The sequence below is a fragment of the Coregonus lavaretus genome (genome assembly GCF_964263955.1).
Source record: "Coregonus lavaretus genome assembly, chromosome: 21".
Lineage (NCBI taxonomy): Eukaryota > Metazoa > Chordata > Actinopteri > Salmoniformes > Salmonidae > Coregonus > Coregonus lavaretus.
In genome coordinates, this window is record NC_140008.1 from 34,727,955 (window position 1) to 34,740,751 (window position 12,797).

Consider the following 12,797-nt stretch of genomic DNA (forward strand, 5'->3'; position numbering starts at 1 on the left):
CTGTAGGGACCCTCTATTCTTCCAGCGGTCTTACATAATCGCTCACCTTTTGGGGTTTTCAAAGGAGAGGTCAACTCAGGAGGTTTAGCAAAATCAGGATTACCCATAAACGTCTCGGACAGATGGACCATGGAGGGATTCACCGCTGAAGATACTGCGAGACATTGGGGCCACCCAGTCCTTCATTTTGGAGGTACAAGCCGGCTGTACTCCGAATTGATGATTACTTGGGTGCTGCCAGCTGTGGGCATGTGGCACCATTAAAATAAACCCAACCCAAGGAAAACTGTTACGGTACCCTTCATTCCATGACATACCATTTTTTCCTATCATCTCGCAAATCTCAGTTTTGGACGAGACTGAATTTATGACCAAAATTATCCTATTTACACATTATAGTCAATTTTGACACTAGAATAAATGTTTTGATGCCTCATAGGCCATTTTCAAAACAAGAAGTTGCTTTTTAGGAGCAGTCGCCCTAAGTCTCCAAACTTAAGAAATGTATTTATGTCATGTTCTAATTAAATCCAAGGCAATAACAAACATATTGTTAAATTAATATAGTACAAAGTTATTGTTTATACACCTATTTATATTGAGAGGAAAATAAAGCAAATTATGATTTTTGTAATTTTTTAACACTATTATTTCAATAGAACATATTGAGTTGTTCTATTATTACATTGAAAGATACTGATCTAATTAGTAGTGTTGTTTAATCATCTTAAAAATAAAAAAATATTATAATAATTGTCCCACCTTTTGATGCCACTACCGAAACACACACATTCATTCTCTAGAGGCCAAGATGTTGGGGGGGGGGGGGGTTATAAGCTGACATACAGTGCCTTCGGAAAGTATTCAGGCCCATTGACTTTTTCCACATTTTGTTATGTTACAGCCTTATTCTAAAATGTATTAAATCGTTTTTTTCCCTCATCAATCTACACACAATACCCCATAATGACGAAGCAAAAACAGGTTTTTAGACATATTAGATAATTTAAAAAAATTATAATAACTGAAGAATCACATTTACATAAGTATTCAGACCCTTTACTCAGAACTTTGTTGAAGCACTGTTGGCAGCGATTACAGCATTGAGTCTTCTTGGGTATGACGCTACAAGCTTGGCACACCTGTATTTGGAGAGTTTCTCCCATTCTTCTCTGCAGATCCTCTCAAGCTGTGTCAGGTTGGATGGGGAGCGTTGCTGCACAGCTATTTTCAGGTCTCTCCAGAGATGTTCAATCGGGTTCAAGTCTGGGCTCTGGCTGGGCCACTCAAGGACATTCAGAGACTTGTCCCGAAGCCACTCCTGTGTTGTCTTGGCTGTGTGCTTAGGGTTGTTGTCCTGTTGGAAGGTGAACCTTCGCCCCAGTCTGAGGTCTTGAGCGCTATGCTGTAACGTAACAATATGTGGAAATAGTAAAGGGGTCTCAAAACTTTTCCAATGCACTGTATATAGGTCTCATCTTTGTATCTGTTCCATTATGGCGTCTGTGACAACATCTCCATGTGCCATGCTCTACCAACTGAGCTACAGTGGACCACCATGTGGGTAGTGGACACGTGCACACTTCATGAAAAAGTGTAGAATATTGAGATGCATAGCCAGCAGGGGGGCTCCAACCCTCCAAGAGCCCAAACATTGACATCTATTTGGCCAAAACATAGACGTCTATAATGTGCTATACTGTACGCTACTGTGCTGTACCATACTCTACTGTACTGCGCTCTACTGTACTTTATTAGAGTTTACTCTACTTGAGTTTCTTACAATTGAAGAAAGGGCCCATTTACTCTTGATCTAGTGGTCTTGGTCTTGAGACCACTCAAGACCACATAAATTCAGTCTTTATTTTGTCATGATCTCAACTCACTGGGTCTGGATCTTGGGACCAATGTCCTGGTATAAATATTGGTCTTGGCTCCTTGATATTACCTTAATCTTTGGTTTACAAACCATAAGCCACCCAATTTGAAGATCGCTCCCAACCCATAGGAATCCCCACCCAGTTGACTACTTTTAAATGGCAATGTCTATACTAAAACTAGTTAAATCCATCTATTGACGCTTGACACTGAAACACCTGTTATTTTGCCAAAATAAAGATAGGTAAAGTGATCATTTAAACATCTAGCAACATAATTCATTAGATGCATAAGTAATTCAATCAATCAACAAGTTTCAGATTCATTCGATCAAAATGTAACTTTTTATTTATTAAATTTTTTTATGGGGTAGATCAGCTTTAATATTGCAGATATATTGTAACTTCCATCAATGTAATTGTCTGCATCACTTCCAATCCCCCATATGTTTTTTTTATTCTTTTTTTTTTCTCGCATATTCATTTATTATCGCATCGCAGTGCTAGCTGTGCCACTAGAGATCCTGGTTCGAATCCAGACTCTGTCGTAGCCGGCCGCAACCGGGAGACCCATGGGGCGGCGCACAATTAGCCAGTGTTGTCCAGGGTAGGGGAGGGAATGGCCGGCAGGGATGTAGCTCAGTTGGTAGAGCATGGTGTTTGCAACGCCAGGGTTGTGGGTTCGATTCCCACGGGGGGCCAGTATGAAAATGTATGCACTCACTTAACTGTAAGTCGCTCTGGATAAGAGCGTCTGCTAAATGACTAAAATGTAAATGTAAAAAATGGGAGAACAAGTATTTGATACACTGCCGATTTTGCAGGTTTTCCTACTTACAAAGCATGTAGAGGTCTGTAACTTTTATCATAGGTACACTTCAACTGTGAGAGACGGAATCTAAAACAAAAATCCAGAAAATCACATTGTATGATTTTTAAGTAATTAATTTGCATTTTATTGCATGACATAAGTATTTGATACATCAGAAAAGCAGAACTTAATATTTGGTACAGAAACCTTTGTTTGCAATTACAGAGATCATACGTTTCCTGTAGGTCTTGACCAGGTTTGCACACACTGCAGCAGGGATTTTGGCCCACTCCTCCATACAGACCTTCTCCAGATCCTTCAGGTTTCAGGGCTGTCGCTGGGCAATACAGACTTTCAGCTCCCTCCAAAGATTTTCTATTGAGTTCAGGTCTGGAGACTGGCTAGGCCACTCCAGGACCTTGAGATGCTTCTTACGGAGCCACTCCTTAGTTGCCCTGGCTGTGTGTTTCGGGTCGTTGTCATGTTGGAAGACCCAGCCACGACCCATATTCAATGCTCTTACTGAGGGAAGGAGGTTGTTGGCCAAGATCTCGCGATACATGGCCCCATTCATCCTCCCCTCAATACGGTGCAGTCGTCCTGTCCCCTTTGCAGAAAAGCATCCCCAAAGAATGATGTTTCCACCTCCATGCTTCACGGTTGGGATGGTGTTCTTGGGGTTGTACTCATCCTTCTTCTTCCTCCAAACACGGCGAGTGGAGTTTTGACCAAAAAGCTCAATTTTTTCTCATCAGACCACATGACCTTCTCCCATTCCTCCTCTGGATCATCCAGATGGTCATTGGCAAACTTCAGACGGGCCTGGACATGCGCTGGCTTGAGCAGGGGGACCTTGCGTGCGCTGCAGGATTTTAATCCATGACGGCGTAGTGTGTTACTAATGGTTTTCTTTGAGACTGTGGTCCCAGCTCTCTTCAGGTCATTGACCAGGTCCTGCCGTGTAGTTCTGGGCTGATCCCTCACCTTCCTCATGATCATTGATGCCCCACGAGGTGAGATCTTGCATGGAGCCCCAGACCGAGGGTGATTGACCATCAGCTTGAACTTCTTCCATTTTCTAATAATTGCGCCAACAGTTGTTGCCTTCTCACCAAGCTGCTTGCCTATTGTCCTGTAGCACATCCCAGCCTTGTACAGGTCTACAATTTTATCCCTGATGTCCTTACACAGCTCTCTGGTCTTGGCCATTGTGGAGAGGTTGGAGTCTGTTTGATTGAGTGTGTGGACAGGTGTCTTTTATACAGGTAACGAGTTCAAACAGGTGCAGTTAATACAGGTAATGAGTGGAGAACAGGAGGGCTTCTTAAAGAAAAACTAACAGGTCTGTGAGAGCCGGAATTCTTACTGGTTGGTAGGTGATCAAATACTTATGTCATGCAATAAAATGCAAATTAATTACTTAAAAATCATACAATGTGATTTTCCGGATTTTTTTTTAGATTCCGTCTCTCACAGTTGAAGTGTACCTATGATAAAAATTACAGACCTCTACATGCTTTGTAAGTAGGAAAACCTGCAAAATCGGCAGTGTATCAACATTTTACAGAGAACAATAGAGATTTATATTTCTCTAAATTCAATTTAAAGGTTTTGAAAAAGTTTTTACTATTTTGATAATTTGGTATGCAAATAAAATGTCAAAAATGTATATTTAAAGGAAGGTTCATCAAAATGATCACTACTGTGCATGGTCCATCCTTTATCACTGAATCATTGGATATAGGTGAGAGTTTAAGTGAAATAAACAACGTCTCGGAGAGGCTGCCCTCCCTTTTCAGTGAAAAGATTTTCTGAGTTTTTACCATTTAGCCTCTCACTACTACACTACAGCTGCTCCAGTCAGAACGGTTTCGGGGTATATGAGGCTAAACATTTTTAGGAGGGTATAATGCTCTTATGCATTATTAAATAAATTAAAAGCTATTTGTTTACAGTATAATTATTTGAGGATCTTTACAATAGAGCCATCAAATATTCATCAACATGTATTCTCTGCAATCTTATTAGGGATTCAAAGATTCAATGATCTGGTTGTTTGTTCTTAACAGTTACACTTTTGCTGTATACTCCTGGTTCTTTTTTAAGGCTTATGCAGATTGTTGGGCTTTTAGATAGCTTCTCTTCTCAGATTTTTTGGTCTTATTTTCAAGTTTTATTAGTTGTATGTACAGGATACACATGGTATACACCAGGGATACTCAAGTACTATTTGAGAAGGTCCGGTCACACAAATGTCCTAGGTGGCAAAGGTCCGTATGGATATTGTCATTTATCGGCGTAGTAACAAACCCCCACCCTGCAATCCATGCGACCCCAAACTGTTCACACCCCTCTTGTTGGTGGAGAGAAAATGGTGCAATTTGAATGCGAATTTCCTGCAATTCTACACATATTTCTACGTCTTATTTGTGTTTATATGACACCAGTGGTCGAAGCCCTACCAAGTTCCCCAAATGTAAAATTGTATTTAAAATTGTAGTCGGGACCCACAGTCCGTATTGACCCCGTTCTGGGTCCGGATCCGTACCACGGTCAACCAGTTGAGTATGGGGGGTATACACTGTCCAACAAAATGCTTACTTGCAGGTTCCTTCTCGACAATGCAACAATAATAATAAATAATAAAATATAAGAATAGTGAAAAGTCGCTGGTTCAAATCCCTGAGCTGGCAAGGTGGAACAATCTGCCATTCTGCCCTTGAGCAAGGTAGTTAACCCCCAACAACAACTGCTCCCCAGGCACCGATAACGTTGATTATGGCAGCCCCCCGGACGTCTCTGATTCAGAGGGGTTGGGTTAAATGTGGAAGACACATTTCAGTTGAATGCATTCAGTTGGACTGACTAGGTATCCCCTTCCCTTTTATTCTCCTTGCGTGACCTTCTCTGTCTCTGACCTTACCTCTTTGTACCACAGGCCTTTGGAGCTGATGTACAAGTATGGCAATCTCAGCGAGGGCGTCTGCAAGCCTGGCTACGCAGCTGCCAAGATGACTGCCATTTATCCAAAGTAAGCAACAGCTTTTAATGTGCATGTGTTATCATCTGATCTGTTTTTCAGTTTTCATATTTGGTTTACGCTTTATGAAATAATTTGGTTTATGATGCATCGTTATGATTCAGCACCCCATAATAACTTTCTCTCCCATTTTTGTAAAGCGTTTTACTTCTGCTTGAGATGATGATGGCGCCACTTTGACAGCCTTATTCAAGGTTTTCTTTCACCCTCTGACCACAGCTTTCCATCTCATTACCATTCAGTTGTACTTTCTAATACTCTGTATCCTACTGTATTGTATATGCCACTTCATGGAGTCTCAGCATTTTTATTTGTATTTTTTTTATTTAACCTTTATTTAACCAGGTAAGCCAGTTGAGAACAAGTTCTCATTTACAACTGCGACCTGGCCAAGATAAAGCAAAGCAGTGCAATAAAAACAACAACACAGAGTTACATATGGGGTAAACAAAACAAAAAGTCAAAAATACAGCAGAAAATATATATACAGTGTGTGTGAATGTAGTAAGTTATGGAGGTAAGGCAATAAATAGGCCATAGTGCAAAATAGTTACAATTTCGTATAATACTGGAATGATAGATGTGCAAAAGATGATGTGCAAATAGAGATACTGGGGTGCAAATTAGCAAAATAAATAACAATATGGGGATGAGGTAGTTGGGTGGGCTAATTTCAGAAAGGCTGTGTACAGGTGCAGTGATCGGTAAGCTGCTCTGACAACTGACACTTAAAGTTAGTGAGGGAGATAAGAGTCTCCAGCTTCAGAGATTTTTTCAGTTCGTTCCAGTCATTGGCAGCAGAGAACTGGAAGGAATGGCGGCCAAAGGAGGTGTTGGCTTTGGGGATGACCAGTGAGATATACCTGCTGGAGCGCAGACTACAGGTGGGTGTTGCTATGGTGACCAGTGAGCTAAGATAAGACGGGGATTTGCCTAGCAGTGCTTTATAGATGACCTGGAGCCAGTGGGTTTGGCGACGAATATGTAGTGAGGGCCAGCCAACAAGAGCGTACAGGTCACAATGGTGGGTAGTATATGGGGCTTTGGTGACAAAACGGATGGCACTGTGATAGACTACATCCAATTTGCTGAGTAGGGTGTTGGAGGCTATTTTGTAAATGACATCGCCGAAGTCAAGGATCGGTAGGATAGTCAGTTTTACGAGGGCATGTTTGGCAGCATGAGTGAAGGAGGCTTTGTTGCGAAATAGGAAGCCGATTCTATATCTAACTTTTGATTGGAGATGCTTAATGTGAGTCTGGAAGGAGAGTTTACAGTCTAACCAGACACCTAGGTATTTGTAGTTGTCCACATACTCTAGGTCAGACCCGCCGAGAGTAGTGATTCTAGTCGGGTGGGCGGGTGCAAGCAGCGTTCGGTTGACGAGCATGCATTTAGTTTTACTAGTGTTTAAGAGCAGTTGGAGGCTACGGAAGGAGTGTTGTATGGCATTGAAGCTCGTTTGGAGGTTTGTTAACACAGTGTCCAATGAAGGGCCAGATGTATACAAAATGGTGTCGTCCGCATAGAGGTGGATCCGAGCGTCACCAGCAGCAAGAGCGACATCATTGATATACACAGAGAATAGAGTCGGCCCGAGAATTGAACCCTGTGGCACGCCCATAGAGACGTCCAGAGGTCCAGACAACAGGCCCTCCGATTTGACACATTGAACTCTATCTGAGAAGTAGTTGGTGAACCAGGCGAGGCAGTCATTAGAGAAACCAAGGCTATTTAGTCTGCCAATAAGAATGCGGTGGTTGACAGAGTCGAAAGCCTTGGCCAGGTCGATGAAGACAGCTGCGCAATACTGTCTTTTATCGATCACGTTTATAATATCGTTTGCATGATCACAATAAGCCCACAGATTATCGTCAGCTCCATCTCAGATCCTATATGAGTCGCTTCCTCCGTCCAGAAAAAAACCTTACTCATGGAACCATTTCCTTGTCTGCTGGCAGACCACTTGCCCATTGTCCGGCCCTCACCAGCTAGCTAGACAGCCATGGAGAGTCATAGGTGACCTGACCCCATACGATTGGTCAGAGTGACTCAGATGGTCCTCTCATTGGACAGCTCAGGGGTCAAAGGTCAGGGCACCCTCAGTGACGATGTTGACCTTCCTGTGGCTTCTTCTCAATTCATCTTTCCTTGATTCCTTGTGTCCTCTCTCTTCGCCGCCTCAAAAACATATTGGTTTTGAAAATCTGAGGGGAGAGGACCTCGGATGTTCTCCTCCAATGCATTTTTAGAAGGAGGTGAGGAGAGAGGCACAGGGAATCGAGGAAAAAACTATTGAGATAGACCATTTGCCTCTGCCTGGTGAAAGGTCACTGATATCCTACCATCCACAACACTATGGAAACACATGTTCATACTGGGTCATTACAAATTTCAGACAATTCTATTTTACACATCATTATCTATTACAAATGTCAGATGTCTCAATAAGTTACCACTGACATGAACTTTATTTGGTTGTTTTGATATTGGTCATTATTAAAAGGACAGCATAATTCACTATGAATGATACATACACAAATGTCTTCTCAAAGCCTGCAATTAATGATCATGGTGTGTAGTGAATGTTGACCTTGTCTTTTTGGTGACAAGAGAAGACTTTGGTCACTGAGCGATCCCGATCCAGTTCACATTTGTGTTCTTGTCTATCCAGGTGTTTCTCCTTCTCACATATAGAACATTGTATATTTAAGTTTGATCTAATATTACCACAACGTTCTCAACATGCAAATGTGTAGCTCCTTAAAGCAGTTTGGAATACATCCCCATTATGTTTCTCTCTTGATTTAATGGCAATTTGCATTTTAAGGTGATATTATGGGTCCAGAATATTATGGGGGCATTTTAATTTCATTTGAACAGCATTTAATCCTACAAACACAACCATATTTTTTACACTTCATATGTTGACAAACTGCACATTATTTCATTCATAGGACATTTGAACAGCATTTAATCATACAAACACAACCATATTTTTCACACTTCATATGTTGACAATCTGCACGTGTGGTTTGAACCTGCAATGTTTGGTTCTCAAGCCAGGTCTTTTATCCTTTGCACCACCAGGGAAGCGCTCTTCCATATTACTTTTTCAGTAAATAGCCATGGTAGCAGTGGTGTAAAGTACTTAAGTAAAAATACTTTAAAGTACTACTTAAGTAGTTTTTTGGAGTATCTGTACTTTACTATTTATATTTTTGATGACTTTTACTTTTACTTCACTACATTCCTAAATAAAATATTGTACTTTTTACTCCATACATTTTCCCTAACACCCAAAAGTACTCATTACATTTTGAATGTTTAGCAGGACGGGAAAATGGTCCAATTCACACAATTATCAAGAGAACATCCCTGGTCATCCCTACTGGCTCTGAGCTGGCGGACTCACTACAAATGTTTTATTAGTAAATTATGTCTGACTGTTGGAGATAGCCCCTGGCTATCCATACATTTAAAAAACAAGAAAATGGTGCCATCTTGTTTGCTTAATATAAGGAATTTGAAATTATTTATACTTTTACTTTTGATACTTAACTATATTTCAAACCAAATACTTTTAGACTTTTACTCAATTAATATTTTACTGGGTTACTTTCACTTTTACTTGAGTAATTTTCTATTAAGGTAGCTTTACTTTTACTCAATTATGACAATTGGGGACTTTTTCCACCACTGCATGGCAGTATGGTTAATCAATGTGTTTTTCTGGATTTTTTTGTTGTTATTCTGTCTCTCACTGTTCAAATAAACCTACCATTAAAATTATAGACTGATCATTTCTTTGTCAGTGGGCAAACATACAAAATCAGCAGGGGATCAAATACTTTTTTCCCTCACTGTATATACCGTATTCTATAACATTCTACTGTATCTTAGTCCATGCCGCTCTGTCATTGCTCGTCCATATATGTATATATTCTTAATTCCATTCCTTACTTAGATTTGTGTGTATTGGGTATATGTTGTGAAATTGTTAGATATTACTTGTTAGATATTACTGCACTGTCGTTAGAAGCGCAAGCATTTCGCTACACCCGCAATCACATCTGCTAAACACGTGTATATGACAAATAACATTTGATTGGATTTTATTTTATTTTATTTGAAAATAGCTGTGCAGCTCCCCATCCAACATGACAGAGCTTGAGAAGATTTTGCAGAGAAGAATGGGAGAAATCCCCAAATACAAGTGTGCCAAGCTTGTAGTGTCATACCCAAGAAGACTGCCAAAGTTGCTTCAACAAAGTACTCAGTAAAGCGTCTGAATACTTATGTAAATGTGATATTTCAGTAAGTTTTTCAGCTTTTATTTTGCAAAAATGTCAAAACCTGTTTTTGCTTTGTCATTATGGTGTATTGTGTGTAGATTGATGGGGGGGGGGGCACAATTTAATAAATTTTTGAATAAGGCTATAACGTAACAAAATGTGGAAATATTCAAGGAATGCACTGTATCAGCCTCAATATCAGTTTATTTTTTATTTTTTATTTAAGAAACATGTTTACAGAATATGTGGGATTGAACCTGAAATCTTCAGTTCTGCAGTCAGATCATTAAACGCCCACACCAGTAGAAATCCACTTTTTCGAGCTGAAAGACGATGGCCAGAGCTTACCCATGATGTTGCACAAAGATGTAAGTCAAAAAGTCATCGTTTTAGTCAAAGTATGATATATTCGGGCTTGAAGTGCCAAATCTGAATGTATGACTCAGGATTATTCCATGAGTCTTACGTGTCTTTTCCTATGAGATGACGTGCAAATTCTTTTCAGTCTACGTTTCGTTTCAGGGCTGGGTTTTATTTAAATGTTACCACCCACCAGCATGACAATGTTTATTAATCAGAAAAACCTGCAGCAAAGTTCTTCCGATTCGCGAGTCGTCTGAGAACCAAACAGCTTTTCTCTGTAGCCTACACTTGAGTTTCCACTAGATAAAACAGCCACAAAGTCCAAATTGGCTATATCGTACAAATTCATGAAAAGAAAAATGAGCTTTTTTGTTCTTAGGGAGTGAACATTATTTATAATAAGGGTTACATGGAGAAAATTGGACCTCTCTGAAATGAATGGATGTCCCTCCCTTCAGCAAAATATATTTGATCTACACACTCCCTGAACGCTTGAAAAAAAACAAGTGACCCTCCTCTATACCCAAAACAATAATGAAAACAAAGTGGATAGCAGAGAACATGTCTACCATTTACCCTTAATTGTTGGACAGACCAGTGCCTAGATATGTTCTTCATCCTGTCTGCATTACATGGCAACGCAGGAATTCTGGGATTGTGGGTTCGCAGACCACCGTGGATAAGAGTAGGGTTAGAAAGATCTCCGTTATAGTAAAAGCATTGCATGAATCTATCATCGTATTTGGAGGTGTGAGAAAAAATTGCCTTTTATAAACATTTCATGCAATTCTACGTAATTTTACATATTAAAACCACATATTATATGTTTTTTATACCACACAAATTACAGAAATTACAGGCTAAGAATGGACAGAGAGATAGGCCTGTGTTCATCTTATCATATTTCTCCAATGCCACAACAGTGTGTCTTGTTTGCAATTTTTTTTCCCTGTTTGCAAATAATTCAATCTAAGACGTCATTAGGAATCTTCAAAAGTCATTAGGTACTTTCAAAAGTTATGCCTACCTTTCCACCCCAGACAGAGTAGGCCTACCGACGCAGAACATTTTAAGCTTTAACTGCTGGCTACTCTTCTTCCGTACCTTAACCCAACGAGAGAAGGTCACAAGTGTTTCCCTAAAAGCTGTCTGGATTTAAACATCTTCTATTGTACAGCAAGTGCATAGCTTAATCAATTGATAGTGACAGAAATATATGACTTCCCAAACAAAGTCAGCCTCTGAATGTCAAAGAAATGAAACAATGAAAGCGCTGTTATAGATCACTTTATATAATTGGATCTGTTTCATTTTTTTAAATCTTAAAAGCCTGTGCTTTTTGACATTTTCTTTAATAAAAGGTAGGCCTAAGGCATACCCTCTCATACCCCCTCAATTCGAGTATTGGTCTTAACAGCCTTTCACTGACACAGATGTAGGCTTTTTAAAGAGTACGTAGTGGGTGCCCTTACAAAAAAAAGATTGCAGATTTGAAACTGCAGTAAAAGTGCAGTAACTGATTGACTGATATTTTGGACGCAGTACCAGTACCTGGAAACCTAACGAAAATGTTTGGGGAATTTTCTGTGGTGGTTGTTACAGATGTTGTTCACAACATTTTAGTTAATGTTCAGAGAACATTCCAAGGATGTTATTTTTATAGCATATTCTTGGAATGTTCCCGGTTTGCTGGGCAGTCTGTAGCTGCTGTACATCCGAGGCCTAATGCCTTAAAGTGGAGACGGATGTGAGCACTAAATAGACAAGAATATCCTAAATGTTATTTGAGACACTAAACCAACAAAAACGAGTTAACTATGTAATTTGCATTTTACATGCATTGTTGAACATGCACCCTGAAACTCAATCAGACTTCAGATGTATGGGGAAAACTGTCTAAAAGGGAGAATCATCAATTGGAAATGTTGTATGTAGGATTATTACAGTTACTATAAGTCCTGTGGTAGAATGATTTATTTGAATTGGTGCAGGTGGCAGGGCATTTTGAAGGATGCTTTCCGGCCTCTGGGTAAACTGTTGTTGCTCCCTCTCACTGTAAAGCCCAATGAGATACAATGCTGTGCAGAATGATCGCTCTTTATCTCACCCTCACCATCAGATGCACCTGAATCACAGTCAACTGCCTGCAATGAAGGGTGGAACTGCTGAATGTCACAAAGCATCTGATTTCAATGGATGATGGAACCATTGATTTTGTGTACAGTAGCCTGTGACGTACATTCATCACAGGTGTTTCATATTCAATAGGTTTTACCTTTGTGTGGTCTGTCAAGACGATGTGGCTAATCACAGGCAGGACATAGACAGCAGTATGGTTTGTTTGTCAAAACAACGTAGTGGTGATGCTAAAACTAGCCTTTCTGTCAGTGCATTGACAACTGTTTGAGACA

The 12,797-nt window shown here is 40.1% G+C and overlaps 1 protein-coding gene across 1 annotated transcript in view; it reads left to right on the plus strand.

The window, feature by feature from the left end:
* Nucleotides 1-12,797, plus strand: part of LOC311149144 (CMP-N-acetylneuraminate-beta-1,4-galactoside alpha-2,3-sialyltransferase-like) — a gene marked incomplete at its 3' end in the record, with an annotated part of 60,636 nt that overhangs the window by 25,257 nt on the left and 22,582 nt on the right. Inside the window, exon 5 of the mRNA XM_084186231.1 lies at nucleotides 5,627-5,719. Within this exon, the coding sequence (XP_084042357.1) occupies nucleotides 5,627-5,719 (93 nt within the window). The remainder of the gene's footprint in view (nucleotides 1-5,626; nucleotides 5,720-12,797) is intronic.